The sequence below is a fragment of the Coturnix japonica genome, chromosome 14 (assembly GCF_001577835.2).
Source record: "Coturnix japonica isolate 7356 chromosome 14, Coturnix japonica 2.1, whole genome shotgun sequence".
Classification (NCBI taxonomy): domain Eukaryota; kingdom Metazoa; phylum Chordata; class Aves; order Galliformes; family Phasianidae; genus Coturnix; species Coturnix japonica.
In genome coordinates, this window is record NC_029529.1 from 8,550,589 (window position 1) to 8,568,583 (window position 17,995).

The window sequence follows — 17,995 nt, forward strand, 5'->3', positions numbered from 1 at the left end:
ATTTATCTTCAGGTTGATATTTCAGAGTTTCATATATGTTGTTCAGTTTCCCCGAAATTAACCTTTAAATAAATAAATAAGGGAGAAAAGCCCACAGTCTTTCAGGGGGATCAGAAACCATTTTCAGGAAGCACTATTAACTTTGATGGTAAATGCAGCCACTGAAAGTAAATGCATTCTTCCCTGTGTGTGTACTGGATTAATATTTTCATTGAGTTTCATACAGAAACAGAGAAGGAAGACTGCCAGAATACCACAGTGCTATTTATTGCAGACTTGTCAGGAGTTGAGTGATTTTCAGTGTGGTCTGTGAGGAAGCAAGAAGCTTGAACCAGGTGAGATGCTTTTTCCAGCCCTGACACCTGGGACCCTTCCTTGGCAGCAGCTGATGGCTATGGGGAGTGAAACAGGACAGTAAGAAAATAAGGGGGAAATATGTGAGAACAAAAAGTCAGGATGAAGGCAGGAAACCAGAGGGAGCTGGGTGATATCCTTTCAGCTAATTCAAAATTGGTATTTGGAAGTGAGCTTCAAATGTCTGTTTTTTATCTCTTCAAATATAAGCTATTTTTAGCTTTGAAGTGGTCTGGAGCACTGCTCTGGTCTGGATGCAAGTCTGCTTTTCCATTTTGCTAAGAACATCTGCTTGGTGATCCTCACCACAATGCCACCTGCAGCACTTTGGATGCTGAGGTCAAGCCTGACATGAGGACACAGCTGTCTGGCCAGGAGATGGCCCCAAGGCAGTTGCATCCCATTATTTCTAAGGAACCAGAACACATAACAGAACAAAATCCTTTATCCTTTTGGATAACGGACAGTATTCCTGAGAAACATCCTAGGATCACAGACCCTCTACTGCTGTTACTCAGTTTATAGACTGTTTTAACTATACATTTTCTGAAGTGCTTTGATGAAGCTCCTGACAAGCCTTTAGCAAAGAAATCTCATGAATTATTTCCTCCTGACCAAAGCATGGACTTTGTACGGACTGGGGAGGATACTGGAAGATTTTTAATGTACCCTGAAATTCTGGATCTCTGGCAGGCCTCTGAAGCCACGAAATACCATAAGAACATGCAGGATCTTACCTTTAAGTGCTCCACCTCTGCTATGTGCAGTCATGGCATTGTATGAGCATTAGAAAGAGCTCTCCCTGAATAACTGGAAAATCCATATTCCCTGTTAGTATTTTAATCTTTCCCTGTAGACACAAGGAGAGAGGATGTTAACCTATTTATATGGGAAATCATTAGAAAGAGCACAAGATTTAAAATCACATTCATCAGTTTATTGGGATTTCTTGGTATTACTGCACTAGGTGCTTAATTGCATCTGTTTGCCTATAACAATTCTCAAGGGAAACAGCCCCATTACTTGACATTTGAAGAATTATATCAGGGATTCATGGATCACTCTGTATGGGAGCAAAACCAGAAAGTCATGTACACTGCAGAAACTGAGAGGTTACTCAGGCCATGCTCTGAGTCAAGATATGAGACAGGTTAAGAACAGGTCAGCTGGAGCAAAGAACTTCATAGAGGGACAAATCTAAACTGTCTGCATACAAGAATACTCCCAGCCATCTTACCAAAAGGTTTTTCTGTAAGTAAAGTCATCTTAGAATGACTTGTGGGTTGAGGTCATCATGTGTTACTACTGGCATGGTCAATAAGTTTCTGAAAGTCACCTTGGCAAACTCAATTTGATTTGTGTGGTTAAGCCTAATGCCTTCTCTAGACTCATTATGAGAAAATTTGGCAGTATTTTGACATTATTATGAACTGAAATAGATTTACAATTAAAATACAGCATAGCATTTCTCTGCAGTCTAAGACAGTTGGTAACAGGACTTCTCACAGAGTCAGAGGACAAATCTGCCCTTGCAAGTGAGTCACCACGGACGTCAAACCTCCCGACAACAGCAATTGAGCAAGATATCTACAGAGCTCCTAGACGAAGCCCTTCAAGCTGGGCACTCTTCCCACTTTCATATTCTCAATTGCCTAATTTACTGAGAGGGGACATCAAGGCCTGAATACTGTGTTACACTGATTTTACATAACATAATATTTCTTCTTAATTAATCCATGAGCATTTGTGGAGAGGGCTGTGTCTAACTAGCATAGATCTTTACAAAGTTAGAGAATGCTTCACTAATATATTTGGATGAAGTTTTTGATTTACAACCTTCATTACAGATGCCAAGAGTTCTACATTTAAATGACTTTTTTATCAGAAATTGCCAGCTGACTCTCAAGAAATTCCTAGAAATTCTGCTGGAGATGGAAGATGATGGAGCTAATCTATTCTGAACACAACTTGTTGAGTCCACAAGTAAAACTGGCCATTTTTATTTTTTTTCATGAGTAGTTATGGTGGTGGTTTTATGTTTGTTTTCTTGGCAAATGTGGAATTAATACTCCAGTTCTGAGGTTGATTGGTAAGCCGCCTATCAGGATCTATTTTTTCAGGAAATGGGAGAGGAACAGAAATCTGGCTCATTTCTCAGTGAATATATTGAAAATTGAAAAAATAAATGTCATATTACCTATTTCTTGCCCAGATTTGGTTATGCCTCTGAATGAAATGCATCAGACACTGATGCTGCAGCCTTTGAATTACTTTAGTAGAAGTTCATCACTTGTATGTGTTTTGAATAGATGGAATGATGGGAGCACCAGAAAAGCCATCAATGTTCCTCTACCATAGCAAATTTGTAATTGTGTAAATGATGCAGAACACAGTCTAACTTGACACCGATAACAGAAAAGTGGCAGAAAATGCCCGTCAGAATGGAAAACTCTAAGAGCTGAGGGTAATGATACCATGAAAACGGTAACGGAGAAACATTGGAGGCCTTTTTGGATTATAAGTAGATGCTTTGTTTGCTATCCTCAGCATCCTCACTCACAAGCAAAGTTTCCCCCAAGCTCTTCATCCCATCATCCCCTTACTATATTACATGGAGGGCTCCAACTGCACACTTGAACTTTAACCTCAGCATCAAAATAGCTGCAGGAGAGTTCAGTGCCATGGCTGATTTTCCTGTGCCCTGTTACAGCTCCTCATTCGTGGGCCTGGGATCTGAAAATACACAGGAATGGGGAAGTGGAGAAACAGAGAATGTGAGTTCAACAACAAGGGAGAGAGCTGCTGGAGCAGTGATCAAGGCAATGGGAAGGAAGCGGAGGGAGGTCGGTTGTTCTGACTTTCTTTGGAAAAGATCACACAGGCATCATGGTACCCAGATGAAGTAAAATTAGCACCTGGCTCTGAAATTCAAGGTACGTGTTCCTCCAGCCAGCACTGAAACCTCTGTAGTCCAGTAAAGCCAAAATAGTATCATACAGTTCTGCTTTGAAATATCCAGTTCAGTTTTTATTGCAGCAGTTCTCACACATGAAAGGCAGCCTGCTGCTTCTGCAATTAGCACCAGTGCAACTATTAGGGACCTAAAGTTCCTCTGTCAGCTGTGGAGTCTGCTCATATACACAGACCCACACATGAAAACCCACCAGAAAGCATGCTGCCCCTTTGCAACACTTCTACCAACAATTTGAAGCTTTTTTCCTCTTTTTAAGAAGAATGTTTAAACTACTGAAATGTTGAAAACCCAAACCACATTTTTGTACAGTTAACTGTTTAGCTTTTGAATTCATAAGACTAACACAGATCTTGATTTGACGTGGTTAATATCAACAAAGGAACTTCCAATGAAGAACAGGCAGGGTCCAAGGAAACCAACACTAACTGCTCCAGAAGAAGGAACTAACAACATTTAAAATAAACAATTCCAAAGTAGCCAGCTTAGAAAGAAACTTCCCTCACAGCCTCAGAGAAGTCAGGACTTCCTTGATTTATGACAGTTTATTTCTCTTACAGAGATGCATTTCAGAGAATTTGTCTGGAATGCTCAGGGAAACTCATGAGAGGAGAGTGCAGATCTTACTCAGTATTAATACACCATTAAGATTAATTAGCTTAGCTTCCCCAAAACATTGCTTTCATCCTAGCCAATAGACATGTGCACATCCTCAGGACTAATACTCACAGGAATCCCTTCCAGAAGACAAAATACACATTTCTAGCATCAATCCTAGCTGGGTGGGATCTGAATTGTACACTGTCCGCAAAACAGCACAAATTCCAGCCCAGGCAGAAGGGCTGGTTCTCTACTCACTGGATGCCCCTTGTCTGGCCATAGGCATGATGCTTGTCACAGCTTGAAAACCAGCTGAGGACATCTCAAACTATATCTTGTTCTTGGCACAATAATTTACGTATGCTGCCACGGAGAAACAAATATACACATCACTCTTCAATGATACATAGCTTGGTCATTAATACCAGAATAAAGTGAGTCATCTTTATAGCCACTTGCCTACAGGTAAACGCCTAAAAGAGTAAGAGGATAAGTTGTATTCAGCAGGCTCGCTCTTTTACCTCCAAACTTATAAAGCGATAATATGGGCAGCATGGAAATGGAGATGCAAAAAGAACTGTCTAGTCACAGCAGTCAGATTTTTGGGCATGTCCCATTTAGATAAGTCAGGGTCTGACCTTAATGCCTTGCTAAAGTGGGTGACGGAGATTCACACTTCTCTGGGTGCTGCAGGTTTCAGTGTATCTGAAAGCAGACTCAGAAGCAATGTGGTGTCTAATTTACTTGCAAAATCAAAGAATTCCGATTTCAAGGGTTTCGTTTAAATGAAAATTCAGATTCTGAAGAAGAAAACAAAACCCACTAAAACAGGAAGGACGGTATTGTGGTTAAGTTTCTAGTACGGGGCTCTGAAGACCTGAATTATGTTCCATTCCTAGCCCTTCTGCAGACTGTCTCACTCTCTGACTTTAAGCAAATCACTGAACCTCCTGGTGCTTCAGTTCCCCTTTTCTATAAATCATGTTGCTGGCTCGGGCAGTTTAGACAATGTGGACAATCTGCTTCATGTAAGAGATGCCATTTCCAATAGAAGCACAAGGGAGGAACTGATGCTCTAACCCCAAAATGCTAATAGCAACATACACAGCCCTATTGACCTGAGTCATTCTTGCAAGAAGACAACAAGTCCTTTGGCCTGGAAAAAAAATGTAATTGCTCACTGACAGCTTTCTTCATAAAAATAACAAAATCGGCTGTTTAGCCATTCATATATTAATTCCCGCAATGATCACCTGTTTGATATACTGAACTCTAAACAAAACACTATTCCAGAGACATGCTGGCCTGCCAATTAATTCAGCTTCACCTGAGAATTATTTCCTGCTTCTACAAAAATTAGGAATGAAGCTGAAAAGGAGAAAGCCTGCTGATTTTCCATTTGTTTCAAGTATTTTTTGCATTTCATAAAGAAACCTCTGCCTACATTACACTGCTGCTAGCATGGCTAAGGGTATGTCTTCTGAAAAAGAAAACAAAAAAAAAGAAAAACCCAAAACAACAATAGAAGTTAAACAAAGGGGAACATCATATGCATTACCTCCAACAGACACAGCGCTCTCCCACCTTCAACACCATCTTCACACCCATGCATTTCCCTCCTGACAGACCCTTCCCTGCACCCCATGTGCTTCCAGCCAGAGAGACCTTGCTGCTGCTGCAAAACATCCAGGGTGTTTTGCATCCTCTGAATTTTGTTTCATTTTCCAAGCTAATGTTTATGAAATAGGAGTCACGGCTCTTATTTTAAACAAAAGTTGAGTTTGTTCTTTATCTAAACCTTAGGAGCTCTACTAATGAGACCCTTCAGATCACAAGTATTACATTCCTGACCTAAGAAAGAACGCAATCCTTTTCCTTCACACTACACTTTGCCTTTTTTTTTCTTTCTCCCTGAGACCACCATCATGGAAGAAAGGTACCTTGTGATAGGTAGGGAGCAAAACAAAGAGGTCTGAAGTGTTACACAAGGAAGGCTCTACTTACCAGAGCAGCAGCAATTGCAGTCATTTGACTTTGCAGCAGAGCTTCAAATTTAAGTAATTTCTGGAGGTCTCCTTCCCATGAGGGCTCTGCATCGGCTCCAGATTTATGCGCTGCCCTCTACTGGGTAAAGGAACATGGTTTTAGCCAAGAGTAACATAACCTCATCTAAACCTACTGGAAGGGACCTCTTTCCAAGGCCCAGATGGTGGGGCTTTTAAGTAGAGGTAGAGGGGGTAAGAAAGAAAATAAAAGGATGAGGATAGGGGCTTACAAAAGGAAATGTGAGCAGAAAATAATCAAGATATCCCAATAAAGCTCAACTTGTGCATACATTATGGAGCATGCCAGCCTGCAGTTCACATACAAATGACACCAAACTCCTTGGGCAGCAGCCCGATGTGCTTTCCCTTCATTGCCTGAGCTGGTAGAGTGGCTGGAAGCAAACCTACCCAATGGAGCCCCACCAACCTCTGAAGCTTTGCGACTAAATATTATTACCACATTGTTGTTGAATGAGGAAGACTTTTTGGACAGACGCTTTGTCAGCTGCTCAGGCCATGGCAGCCAGACTGCACGTGCATCCGGAGATGTCTTCCCCTTGTGATCTTACAAAATCAAAAATGACATGAAAGTGAAACAACTTTCCTGGCACACCTGTGGCAACCAGCAGCCAACCTCCATCCCACCTGAGAAACACTGAGCTGCAGTACGGCCTGAGGGCCTCAGCGATGGCAGCAGGAAGGCAGCTCTGGTGCTGCAGGGCCTGGCTGGGAGTTAAACCATCTGAGCTGTGGTTTTGGCTCTGATTTACCTTAATGTGACTCAGTTAAGCACTTCCAATCTCTGCTCTTTGGAGGGGAGGTAGAGAACCTGGCCTAAGCAGGTGTTAAGCTCTTAAGGTTGGTTATACCGTGTTCAAACAAAGCAGCCTTTGAATCTACTTACTGGCTGGAGTGCATTACAGCAAAGCAAAGAGCAAAACATTTCTCACTATTGCATGTTTGAATTCTAAATAAGTTTCAGTTCCACCATTCCTGAGTGCTTTTGTTTTAAAGAGAAAAGCAGCCCCCACACACTCATAGTGAACCTCAGCTCAAGTTCAGTTGCTCAGAAATGGTCTGAAAGAGAATTCTGAGCACAAAGGGAATCTCTGTGCCAGTTCTTAAACTGTACGATGAGCTCTGCTTCTCCAGATTCACGACAACTATGCTCTCACGTGACAGAACACGAGCAGTAAATTTCAGTGACTAAAGCATCACAAGAAATTTCCAGGCTCACCTTCTGTACGCCAGCAGGGCACTCTGTCACCGTGAGGTTAATTCAGTCTGTGACCACGCTGGGTTTTGAAAAGAATACAGAGTCCCAAAGCATGAAATACATCCCCTTGAAGGGCAACTAATGAGTCCCTTCTGGGCCTTACCCCTTAATCTTCTGACAGAATTATTTCCTTTTCATTGTCACAAAGTATAATGACTGCAAGGGGAAATTGTCCTCCCTCTGCTCCCGATGTGAAGCAGTGAGATTGCAGCACCCATCTGTCAGACTGCAGCCCCGTGCTTGGAAGTGACAAATTCATGCCGTGATTCCAAAGTGGAGAGGACCTGCTTCCAGGAGCATCAAACCCTGGCTGGGGTTTGCAAATCTCCCTGTGGGTGAGCAGCAGCCCCAGCAACCCGCACTGACTGCTGGTGATGCCAGAAATACAGCTGGGGATCTGAGCAGTTAGTTCTAAATCTGATTGCCCTGCAGAAAACCCCGGGGAAATTCTGCTCTGAGAACTCCAAAACCAGGGCAGACACAGCAGGTCCTCCCAGTGGAAGGATCACAGTTTTTTTCTGAATGCTTTTTTCAATCTACATTCACGGCTGATCTAAACGTGCTCCCCTTCTCGGACATCACATCCCCTCAACCCCCGTCCCATTGAGAGCATTAAGAGCATCTATCACTCAGCACGCCCGACCTTCCTATGCCACCCGCCCGCTTTTCCTGCCGCCGTGCCCGCACTCCGGGCCGAGCTGAAGGCAGAACACCTCGCTCCGGACCGCAGCCAACGGGACACACCGCGGCCGGAGCTCACGACCGGGGCCGGGCATCGGGGCAGAAGCTGAGACGGCGCTGAAGGAACCGGCGCTGCTCGGCTGTAAGACGAGGAAAGTGAAAGTGAAGCGCGACCACGTGTTTTCGGGGAAGGGGAGGAGCGGAGCAGCGTTAAATAGAAAGCGGCGGCGATGTGCGGGCCCAGCGCGCTGGCGGAGCGGCCCCAGGCAGGGCCCCGTTGCGGAGCATGCCCACCCGCCCGCCGGGCACAGCCGTAGCCGCCAGCACCGGGGCGCCGACCGAGCCCATGTTGCGCGCTCCGGGGACGGTCCCCAGCCGAGCTCCGGGCGAAGGTAAGGGAGGGAAGCGAGTTCGGAGCGCGACTGGGAGAGGTGGCGCCGCGGGGATCTCCGGGCTGTTGCTTTGGATTTGGATTTGGATTTGGTTTACGGTTGGATTCTTGTTCTCCGACACGCAAGACGGAGCTTCGTGCTCCGCGTAACGAAAACCAACGCCGCGAACGCCGGGAGCGGAGCAGCCCCGTTCGTGGGGACGGGATCGGGCGGCCAACAACAGCCCCCGCCCGGGGCACCGCGACGGGACCGCTCGCCTCCCGGCGCCGATACTTCGCTTATGACTTTGTAATAAAGTCCTGAGCGCTAATCCTGGCCCGATAATTGGAAAAACTGACATCGGTTTCCTTCTGCTGTGAAAAGAAAGCCCGGTGGTACTTCCAGCTCGTTAAAGTTATTTGCCAGCAGAAAGGTTTTGCAGCCCTCGTTGCCGTTTTGGGAGGGTAATATGAACTAAATGAAACCAAACATCAAGCTGTTAAATTAGCACGGACCGGAGCCCAGCTGTGCACTTTCCTTGAAATCTGCTCTAGCACATTACCCTGAACCGGGAGGCGGCCGAGGGATTCGTTTCTGAGAACCCTTCAAGGTTTCTCAACGAGCTGCAGCTGCAGATCTATATCTGACTGTGGGGATAAATCCTAAAATCTATGCTTGCCAGTAAGGTCACGGCAGCCGGTGGAGACGTATCGAACCGCGCTGTCAGAGGCAGGCGGCTCAGGCCAACCTTGTTCCTGGTGCAGCACTGCTAATTCCTTTGAAGTAACACGAGGGATGAATTTAGTCCCTCTGCTGAGAGATATATCAATAGGAAGCAATTTAGATTGGGCCACTTAAAGTGCATGTAATACAAAAAAGAGAGAGAGAGATAGAGACAGAGGAGTAATGCTTCGAGGGTTCACAGAGGTTGATGTGTGTAAGCTGGTGAGGCTGGAGCACCGCTATCCCAGGGGAAAGTTGGGGGAATGGGAAATTGCCTTTTATGGCTGAGCCTCAGGTTAGCAGGAGAGAGGGAAGGAGGCTGAGGATGCTGGGCAGTGCTGCAGCTGCCCCTCCAGCTGCCTGCAGGCTGTGCCCTGCTGCAGCAGTGCCCTCCCAGCTGCACGCCTGGTCCTGGTGCTGTCTGAGATCAGACCTGGCTTGGCAGAGGGCAAGGGAAGGTGGCTCTGAAACCTTCTTGCTTTGTCTTCTAAAACTTTCAGTTGTGTTGGTGTGGGCATGGGGTCACTTTCAATGGAAGGTTCCTGCCATCCTGCAGGCCCTGAGATGCTCTGTGGGCTCACAGCAGGGAAACTGTTATCCTCAGTAGCTGTTAATGATCCTTGCTAAATATCTTTGGAGCTTTAGACTTTGTAATAGTAGTAGACTGCTAATAGTGTCCAAAAGCAAGCAGTTGTTTGCCCAGTGCAAATTGGGAAATGAATAATAGATTAGTTTATAATGGTGGGAGGGAGGTGAATGGAGGCCTGGGTCATTCAGAGCCTGCAGCCGTTTCTCCCTGGGATCTCACTCCTTGTCTCTTTGCCATTTCAGAATAGCTGCTGGAAAGCTGCCCTGCCGTAGCCACTGACGCTATGGAAGACCGCATCCGCTGGCCTAGGCTGTAGGATGGTAGCGCACAGTAAGGTGTCAGCAGACAATGCAGTTGCAGCAGACCCACGATGTCTACTTGACCCTCCTGCACGGGATCGCTCTCAGGCTCGAAGTTTCCGCAGCACCGGCCGGCCTGGCGCTGCGCAGGCACCGAGCAGCACGCACTTCCGAACCTTTCGATCGCAAGCGGATTTTAGTAGCATCACTCGAGCAAGCAGCCTGCTGGATGCCTGCGGCTTCTACTGGGGACCACTGACCGTCAGTGCTGCCCATGAGAAGCTGAAGTCTGAGCCCGAGGGCACCTTCCTCATCAGGGACAGCACACAGAAGAATTGTTTCTTTGCCATCAGTGTTAAGACCGCGACCGGGCCCACCAGCATCCGGATAAACTTTCAGACCGGGCGTTTCAGCCTGGATGGCAGCAAGGAGACCTTTGATTGTCTTTTTAAGCTGCTGGAACATTACTTAAGCTCCCCTAGGAAGGTACTGGTTACCCCCCTGCGCAAAGTCCGTGTGCAGCCCCTGCAGGAGCTCTGCCGGAAGAGCATCGTGAAGACTTTTGGAAGAGAGAACTTGAACCAAATCCCTCTCAATCCTGTTCTAAAGGACTATCTGAAATCCTTCCCGTTTCAGATCTAAGTACAGCATTAACTGTATAGAGACATGCGAGAGATGTGTGAAGAAATCCAGCTTCTTGGGTTTTTAAACATGTTTGACAGTGAGCAAACTTATTTTTGTAGCAACTTACTGTATTTTGAAATGCAACTTGAACACTTGACCTCCTATGTTTACAAAAACTGTTTGCACAAACCTGGGGTTTTAAAATCCCGGCATCATTTTTCTGCCAAGCAGAATATTTTATTATTTTATAATATTTTTAATGCTATTAACATAATAAACTTTATTGTGAAAGTTTTTAGAAAAGAATAGCATCTCCGTTTTTAGTTTTAAGTGTGCTGGTATTTATCCTACCAGCAATCTTTGACTGCTGTGTGTCCAAGTGCTGCCTTACGGGTGGGTTTCACTGGGCTCTGGCACCTTGCAGTGCTGTGGGTGTTGGCCCAACAGAGGAGTCCTGCCCCAAAAAACCTCTAATAGAAAGATGCAGGCAAGCAGAAGATGTATTTAGGGTGTACAGAATGACTTGGAAGGGACCCTGAGGATCATCAAGTTCTAACCCTAGCTCTATCCAATATGTGAGAGCAGGAGCAACGTGTGTAGGTTTTAAAGAGGTAGATGAAACCCTTGGCTGAGCTTTTGGCTCTGGTGCTGGCTTGCCTTATATCTATTGAAAGCAACAAGCAAGAAAAGGGGGTTGTCTGACACAACCAAACCACATCAGCTTCAGTGAGGAAAAATACAACTGTTCCAAAATGCCATGAGCATCACACTGTAAACAGTGGTGAGCATAGTATTATTATGATGCAGTGGATGAAAGATTGCTCTCTGTAAGACAACGTGTGCAAGACAGCAGAGATTCAGGCTTCATAAAGTTTCTTGCCTTACACTCCTGGTGACCTACGGGACACAGATGTGATCTCTTGAAAGGAATTTGTCACTTAGCTCCTGATGACAGGATTCACAGAGCCTAATTCTATAGATATGCAGTTTTTTTATCTGGTGGCTAAGCTGCATTCAAAGAGAGCTGAAATACATCAGAATGTTTTGTAATATCACTCATGGGAAATTGGTGAAGGCACTGTTGCATTTGTGCGCTTATAAAATGTGAAATCAGTGCCTCTGTAGAGCTATAACTGAATGACTGCAATGCTTGGTTTGGCAAAATGTGACCTGTGTGATTTAATGATGAAGAGATATCACTTCATCACAAAGCAGTTCACCCCTCCCCCAAGCATTTCCTGAAATCCATGAAAAATAGACTTAGAAAACCAGCTGAACCAAATAACTTCAAAGAAGACACAGTGCCTTTCACAGAAATGTCCTCTATCAGCACAGATCTGCGGTGCTTACAGTAACTGGAAGCAGTAAATGAAGTCATCGCTACAGTTTGTAAGATAAAAGGTCTCTCCCCATACAGTAATTCACGTTCCTTTTAAAGCTAAAGCCGCTTTTAGGAAACACTGAGTGTCTGTTACATATCATGCTTTACTGAATAATTTGTGCAGCATAATTTACAAAGTCAGCTCTTCTATCAGTGATGATTCTTTGCAATAAGAAAGTTTCCTGCTCAGACATGAGTAAGGATCACTCAGTGTTTTGGTCATTGTGAAGAAGAGAAAACCAAAGACCGCACAGGCAGTATCATATGATTCTTTGCTGTGCTGCTTCCCTAGAAGTGTTTTTTTGGATCTGTCCCGGTCCCTTCTCAGCCATCCCTGGCTGAAACTTGTCAGGCTGCGTTTCTGTTATTGCTTTTTAAAGCTGAAATTAGTTGCAAAATGCTGTATTTTCCCATTGCAGCACGTGAATTGGGGAAGTCATAAAGGCCATGCTAATGCAACAGCCATGAACATAGATTGCCTGAATGCAAACAGCTTTAAGAAGCTGGAAAAAAGCTTCTGTAGGGTGAAGGCTGCCAAACTGGTTTGCAGTCAGCGGAGATCGGAGATCGGAGATCGGAGATCGGAGATTGTTATCCTGCTCCCTGTGCTTTTTTTCCCAGCCCACAGTAGTCTTTAACCCATCAGACCCCAAGTGAACGACTCCTGCCTGCATTTAAATAAATCAGTGCCCAGGTGATGGCATCACTAGCAGAGCAAGCACAATGGGGCATAAAAGGTTCTCCATCATCCTTCAGAACAAGCAGAGCTAGATTAGAGAGATGGGAAGTGGCTTCCCAGTGAGAGACTTGGATTAAGCGAATAAGGATTGAGCTCATTTCACTTTCTTCCTGGCAGGAGCAAACCTAATTTCTCTCAGAACAGCCTTAGCCAAAATGACCCACATCCTCAAGGTAAAGCATCTGAATCCTTCCCCTTCTGTCTTCAGTTCAAAATGCAAACATGGGACAACCCAGAAAATAAATATAATCAAAGATATGCTCCAAGGACAAGAGCAGAATTCACTAAAAGGCCACGTAGTGGAAAAGGAGATGAAGCTGGCTGGTATGTTTAAACTACTACTGTCTTTCCATCTCCCCTTGTTCTTCCCTTCCTTTTGCTGCTGTCCAGAATGCAGCAGAGACCAGTTGCATCCTCTCTAGCAGGTATCTGTAAGCTGCTCCAAAGCACAAAATCCCTGTGTAGTTGATGTGCTCACAGTGTTGTGACACATCCTCTAAGGAAGAGGTCTCCTAAAACACCAGTGGGCACCGACTTAGGGACTCAATCAGACTCCTGAAGATTTCTGAAAGAGTCCCAGCTGCCAAATCTCCCATTCTATGCCTAATGAAATACCAGCAAGGTCAGATAGTGCACTAGCTGTATTCTGCCCCTCCAAGCAATGGAATCACAAACAGCACAGTGATTTCAGCCCTCTCTGCCAACTAGCACATGAAGAGTGGTGCTGGCAGTCCCTCCCCTTCCTGCCCAGCTCTTTCCTCTGACCCTTTCACTCCTGGCTGTGGCTGGGAAGTAAAGTAAACAGCGAATCTGGTGAATGACTACACAGTCAGTGGGGAAGGGACAGATTAGAATATCATTTGCAGCAGGGAGCCCCAAGTTCTGTCCCATTGCATCCCACTGGTACACCTACTCTGTCTCTGCACTGGTACAATTCTATAGACAACAAGGCTGGGGCTCCCTCACTTTTCAAAGACTGAAACATACATTTGTTTTCAGAGTAAGTTAATTTACATACCATGCTGCAGCTGTAAAACATTTGCTAACGAATTGAGCTAATTAATAGAACTGTAGGTGTCTGGTTAATTCAGCTGTGAAGGGTTGTGGAGGCTGTGAAGGATGCTTAGTAGGAACCTCTTGAATGACAAGTGTAACCTCACCCAGTGTGCAGCTGTGGTCACACTAATTCTGTTATGATTGAAGTCATTTACAAGAAGTGAGGCTTCAGCTGCAGTCAGCACTGATGCTATTTTCAACAGCCAAGAAAGAATCATCCCCTAGGGCAACACGCTGACTGTATCCAGCCATCAATACTCTTCACCCAACCTGTACTTTATCCTCCTCTGTACAGTGCATTCACCTCCTGGACCTTCTCATTCACATCCATTGCCAGCCTTTTCTATTGCACTCTCATTCAGTCCCTGGCTCTCCTTCTGCCCCTCCATTCATGGTGCTGTCAGTTGTGTGAGTAATGCATTAATTTCCTCAAGCTTTGAGACAAAGCCTGCATAACAGCAACTAATTTGGACTCTGTGCAGCTTTCTGTGCACAATGTAAGTCAACAGCTGCACATGCAGTGAGTTTCAAGGATGCTCTGGTTGCTTACAAGCATCATTCCAGACCCTTAACTTGACTAAGGCTTACTGCTTTTGTAATACTCAGTGGAACTGTCTTGTTGGATTATTTCTTGAGCTGTCCATGAGCCATCACTGTTCAGGAAATCTAGAGAGATTGGGGGATGGAGACAGTGTGTCCTATGGTCTCTTGGCATGGAAGTAGTTTACGTATGGTCTGTAACTTTACCATTGGCATGATTCAACAGAGAAATGTGCTACAGGAAGAGTGAGGCTACTAGCTTCTTTCATTGCTCTCCTCAGATAAAAACTAGTAAATCTTCTTGCTAGATCCCTTGCACATATTCTAGTACACAGTCTGTTCAGAAATAGTTTTTTGACAGATATTTCAAAGACTATTTTTGGTTTTCTGTCCCCCTTAGACTCCCAGCTACCCTCACCAGGTAACTTGTTCGCAACTGTCCTTTAGACATCTGACAGTTGCAAATCCAAAGCTTTCAAAGGCAAATGCCTAATTGCCAATGGGGCAATTAGATCTCTAGGTTAGGTGCCTAGATGAGGCTGTGTGGATGTTTCCACAGGTTTCTCCCTGTCTGCAAGAAGGCCAGATGTAAAACAACGAGCCATGAAAGATTTACAAACATAACACAGCAATTACCTTCTGCTTAACGCAAATTCAAACAACCATTTTCAGGCAGGAGATAGGAATTTCCCTTTTCAAGCACAAGGACCTCCTCTATCTAAACGTGTGGTTACTCAGTAATTGTGATGAATGGAAAACCTATAACTGTTCTGTGACTAGATGTACCACATGCAAGTTGTTATCTTACAAAGTGCAGGTCTTTCTGATGTGGAAAGGCAAGAAAAAAGGAGGACCAGGAAGAATTCTAATTTCCAGGAAGGAAAGAATATGATTGTTAGACTGACTTAAGAAGACTGGCAGCCAAGGGATGCTTTCACCAGACAAGACAGCTCAGTAACTGGAGAGCAGGTGCTGTGCTCTATAGCATTCTTTTGGTCCACAGCTGTGCAACACATCATGTAGTTATAACGTATAGAGACCCAGCATGTACTACGTTGGTATAATTATATGCAAAGTAGATGGTGCCTTTCTCAAAGGCAATAATTTCAGTTCCAGTATTCTCAGCCCAGCACATTTGGTAAACTAATGTGGTTTCCATTTTCCCCTCAAGAGTTTCTGGCTGCTGTAAATTTTCTCATGGCTTGCTGTAGAGGAGAAGCTAGTGACTGGCTGAGCTCTGCTAAAAGGCCAAACAAGTGACTGCCTGCTCCACGTAAGCTTGCTATAGTTCTCCCTGCAGACATCAATTAAAAAAGTCCTGATGTGTGACAGCATTTAGAAATACCATCCTTGTAATTTATCAGTTATGCCAAAATAGTCCTCTATGTTTCCATTCAATTAAAATTAATTTTATAAAGGCTGCAATAAGAGAAATCTTTGAGCTAAAAAGGGATTCCTGAATGTCCCATAAGGTAGAGATGCCTAAATCATCTCAAGACTTGTGCACTAACTGTTTTATGGCAGTCAGTTTGCTGCTGCACACCACGTTTGCATATTCTTTCAACAGCAAAACAGCAGGGCCTACAGAAGCTGTGAGGTGTAACAGAAGCTCCAGTTAGTCACAGCTGTGCCTGGGATAGAAAGTAGTTTAGAAGAGAAATTCAGTCTGTGGGTGAACTGCTGCTGCAATGAGACTTAACAACTCTGAACTCCAAATAGGGGAACTATCTCTTGTTCTACGATTCATTAATGTTGCTAATATAGCATGTACAAAATGTATATTTGCAAGTAGTTTGGGGGTCATGGCAGCTCAGGCTGGTGGTCAGAGCCCTGTTCAAGGCATCAGAAACCTTTAGTTTCATTCTAGACTCTGCCAGCATGCTGTTCTGTACATCACACCTACTCACCCTATAATCTCATCCTAGCTTTTAACTGTATGCATAAATTAGATTCATCTTTCACAGCATGTTACAGAATGTGTCTCACCTTTTCCTTTTTGGGACCATTTGGCAGTGCTGCCAGGGTTTCAGTAACAGAGTACTCAGTGAGGGGAAGTTTCTTTTCATTTTTCTTTTCAGTTCAGCATGGTCTATTTTCTGGCCACTACAGCTGCCCTTCTGAAACCACAACTTCCTAAAGCACAGCTTTCTGACAGTAGGATGACAGTCTCTGGATTCCGGCTCTGAATCCATATATCTCCCCGTGCCCTCCATCCCCTACCTGTACAATGGGCATTGAGCTCTAGTCCTCCAAAACTGTAATACAAACATGTATTTAAGAGCAACCTTGGGGTACAGAAGTACAAAATAGCAAGAGGGTTTTGCTGACTGTATTCTCAAATGTCTATGTAGTGTTCTATATCTACTTTTAAAATCAGTGTGCCTAATGAGGAAGAAGTTGTTCATGTGAACTCTGCAGCTTGTACAGCATATCTTTTTATTATACTGTGGAACTAATAAAACCCAAGTAATTCTTCCTGATAGCTGTAAATCTATACACTATGCAATGTCATAGATGTTCTTTCCCAAGTTTAATACAACAACAAATTCAATCACAGATACTGAAATAGCAGGGGACTTTCAAATCTACATTAAGAGACAATGAAGACAACAGGTGAGGCTATATCTATATATTGAGTGAGGACACCACACTGCAGGGCTTCTGGATGGCTTTCTCAGTCATTCCTATTATTTTATCCTTGCTTTCCTACAGATCTCTTGAGGGGATGAATAATCCCTGTGACTCCTAAAAGTTTATGGCACCACAGCTCCTGAGCTTCCCATGTGAACAAAAGGAAAAGCTGACTGCAGCACTGTGTCCTGTGGTGGTCACACTGTGTGCTAACCGTTATCTGCCAACACTGTGTACAAACACAGCAGTGCAAAACACGGCCCAAAGGCACACACCAGGCAGGTGTAGGTGGCCTTTGAGACAGTTCATGGGCACATGTGTAATGATGCTAGCTTGAATGCTGGGTTGAAATGCCAGGTTCAAGTAATGGCCAGAGCTCTTCAGAGCGTCTTACAGAGCCCAATCAGTCTGCTGAAGGCAACAGGAACTGAAGCAAGGTGAAAACTAACAGTGAGAGAAAATGTTTTCTTGCTAAAGGAAAATTTTGTGCAAAATGTGGGCACACTGGGGTATGTCAGAAGAGGCTGGAAAGCATCCTGGGATGCTGAGAAATCTTGGAAGGAGGCAATGCATTCGAGAGAGCCAGAGAAAATATAACCTGGCTTTTGAAATAATTACGCTGAGGGATCAAGAGCTGTGAGGGCACACAGGTGAGACTACAGCTGGTGAGAGACCCACAGTGAAAGAGAATGAAAGTGAAAAATAACTATGCAGCTTATTTAGAGCATCCAAATGTGTTACACAAATCAGCATACTCCTAAAGCTGCTCAGTGTCTGCTGATGATGGTGAAGGCTTAAGCCCTTCTTGAAGACTTGGAGAAGTCCATTAATTAATTGCCATACAAACTATACTTCTGTTGGTCCAAATTTTTAGAGCTTGGATTTAGCACAGGTCAGTGTTAACCACCTCAACTGCCTGAGCTGAAATATGCACTCCTTTCTATTGAAGCTTAAACCACATTAAGCGCACAATTTTGTAATTAACATAATGTGCTGATCATAGGGAAAAGAAAAAGGGGAAGAGACACCTATTGAACACCTTCATAACACAGTGTCTTTTTAAATAATCTAGAGCAAAGTATTTATGAACATCCCCCAGCCTGAGTCGTAAAGCC

The 17,995-nt window shown here is 44.4% G+C and overlaps 1 protein-coding gene across 1 annotated transcript; it reads left to right on the plus strand.

Annotated features, from left to right (window-relative positions):
* Window positions 1-7,491: 7,491 nt before the first annotated feature.
* On the plus strand, window positions 7,492-10,839 carry SOCS1 (suppressor of cytokine signaling 1). The gene is made up of 2 exons (XM_015877054.2): window positions 7,492-8,319; window positions 9,853-10,839. Exon 2 carries the CDS (start codon window positions 9,928-9,930, stop codon window positions 10,549-10,551), a length of 624 nt encoding a protein of 207 aa, XP_015732540.1. The 5' UTR covers window positions 7,492-8,319; window positions 9,853-9,927; the 3' UTR covers window positions 10,552-10,839.
* Window positions 10,840-17,995: the final 7,156 nt, after the last annotated feature.

Excerpts from the sequence above, each read along its gene's own strand:
- SOCS1 (XM_015877054.2), top strand. The coding sequence starts at position 9,928 with ATGGTAGCGCACAGTAAGGTGTCAGCAGACAATGCAGTTGCAGCAGAC.